This window comes from Emiliania huxleyi (assembly GCF_000372725.1).
Source record: "Emiliania huxleyi CCMP1516 unplaced genomic scaffold EMIHUscaffold_2417, whole genome shotgun sequence".
Lineage (NCBI taxonomy): Eukaryota > Haptophyta > Isochrysidales > Noelaerhabdaceae > Emiliania > Emiliania huxleyi.
Genome location: NW_005200235.1, coordinates 307 through 2,626, shown reverse-complemented (window position 1 = coordinate 2,626; position 2,320 = coordinate 307). Strand labels below are relative to the sequence as shown.

General features: G+C 57.5%; 1 protein-coding gene across 1 annotated transcript; it reads right to left on the bottom strand.

Moving 5' to 3' along the window:
* Nucleotides 1-692: 692 nt before the first annotated feature.
* Nucleotides 693-1,073, bottom strand: EMIHUDRAFT_254490 (hypothetical protein; the record flags this gene model as incomplete). The annotated part of the gene is made up of 1 exon (XM_005778609.1): nucleotides 693-1,073. The coding sequence occupies one exon, from the start codon at nucleotides 1,071-1,073 to the stop codon at nucleotides 693-695; it is 381 nt and encodes a 126-aa protein (XP_005778666.1).
* Between the last annotated feature and the right edge of the window lie 1,247 nt (nucleotides 1,074-2,320).

The following is a 2,320-nucleotide window of genomic DNA, read 5'->3' as shown; positions in this document are numbered from 1 at the left end:
TACGCCGAGATCCCGGCAGCGGGCGGAGAGTGCGGGCCGCGTGCCTTCTTCGGTCGCTTCGCGCGCAAGGCGTTTGGGCTACCAACTTGGGGGAGGGCCGCTGCAACTTCAACACGAATCGGTCCGCCTTTTGCGCGGAGCCGCCGTGCACAGTGCTCGGCGGGACGGGAAGGGAGGTGTGTATTCGACTCTGAGTTTCTTGTTTCTGTGTTAGTGTGCCAGTGCGCGCCAGTCCCGTGCCTAGTGTTGTGCGAGAGAGAGTTTCGTTGGAAAATTCTTGTGTCTTATCATTGATCAACCGCTAGATTTGTGCGGTTGTGACGAAAAAGGGTTTAATATAACAAAATAAAAGTTTTCAAAAGGGGCTTGCGCGGCGAGGGAAAAGGGAGCAAAGAGGGGCAGCAAAAAAGGGCTCCGGCCATGGCTAGGGGCGTCCTCCGGCAAAAACAGCACCACACATCCTTATGAGGTCAGGGACAGCAAGCTCAATCAATGTGAAACCGGGGTCTCGCCTTTTTGTGAGGTGTGTACGCTGTGTTGTGATGAGAGCTATAGTCTACACGGAGAGGACAGAGCTCAAACGCCCAGCAAACGCCGTCAAAATAGGCCCCGCCAACCCCGTCTTTCGCGACATCTCACGAAAGGTGGTGGGTGCAAAGAGAGGATTACACATGTACGGGCTGGTCGAGGCCCTAGGAGCTCTTCGCATCCTTCGCCTTCCCCTTCTTTGGCCGCCTGCCGGCCGCTGGCTTTTCGGCCTCCTCTTCCTCTGCGGGCTGTTCTTCCGCCGCCAGAGAGCGCTCGTGCTTCCGACGGAAGATCACGGCGAGGATCTTGCAGCAGACACAGGCAAAGATAAGCGAGGCCTCCTGCTGGCCAAGCCCTCCCCCGACCCGTTTCACGAGGCGCTCGGTGCTGCCGTAAGGGTCGTCGGTGAATGAGCCGACAGTTTTCCAGCCAGCCTCCTGGATCGCCGCCTGCCGCTCCTCAGGCATGTTCGAATAGACGTGGTACATGTAGACCGCGGAGCAGCCCACGGTGAGGACAGATCGCCCTAAGGTCGAGACTGGCATCGCGCTCGCTCGCGCCGCCGCACCCCCACACCGGCGATATTTTGGATTTCTTTTTCAGTGGCGGAACTAACGTACCACACAGCGATCCACTTTCGAGCATCTGCTCGGCCCACGCCTGCAGCGAAAGCGCGGGGGTAGGCGGACAGGCCTGAGAGGTCTCAGCCGATGATGAGTGACCGGAGAGGTGGGGAGCGGAAAGCGATTTCTTTTAGTATCGCTGTCGTGGGATCGCTTGTCATGTGAGAGAGTGTGTTGCACACCTTGTGGACGCCATTTGTGATTTGAGCAAGCAACTAAAAAGGCGCAACACCAACAGAGAGAGCAAGCGAGCGAGCGAGAGAGAGAGAGAGAGATTGCAAGAGAGAGAGAGAGAGAGAGATTTTTAGCAATACTTTTATGTGATGTTACAGGTGGGTTAAGAGGGAGATGTGCGCGAGCTGCGGGACCGCCGGGACGGCGGGCGGGTGATTGCGACACGCCGCCAATACCAAACAACTCTAACACTCACCACGTTGTGTGTGTCCTGTGTGAGAGAGAGAGAGATTAGAGAGAGAGTTGGAGGAGAGAGAGAGGGAGGAGAGAGAGAGAGCGAGAGCGAGAGCGAGAGAGAGAGAGAGAGAGAGAGAGAGAGAGAGAGAGAGAGAGAGAGAGAGAGAGAGAGAGAGAGAGAGAGAGAGAGAGAGAGAGAGAGAGAGAGAAGAGAGAGAGAGACAGACGGCCTTGCTTTTTCTTTTAGATGTGAGAGAAACAAGAAAGAAAGAAAACGGACAACCCAAGGGAGGGATGGGAGGACGTGAATAAATAAATAAATAAAACGGGCACGCCAAACGAGGGGTGGGAGAGGGACAGGGTCCCCACCTGCACGAGCAGGATCTTGGAAGGACGATCAGGGACACAGGGGAACGGGAGCGGGGAGCGCATCGCGACACGGAGGGGGGCTGGGCAGGGTTCACCCACACGACAGGGTCCCAGGGATTCCTCTCTCGTATAGGACAGGTTGCACCCGGCGGCACGGGGGCAGGCGCGGGCCTCCTACTGGTTGCGCTCTCCTAGTTCTCCTGCTCCTGACAAGGGACAGCGACAGGCTCGCAGCACGGTGGACTCCCTATTCCACTGGCGATCTCTCTCGACTAGCGACCTTCCTCCGGCTTCTCACCAGCAGTCTCTCACTACCACGGGCACACTGACAGAGGCGGCCAAAAGGCTCACGTGGGTGGCAGGGCGGTGATAGGAGTCTCCCACTCTGT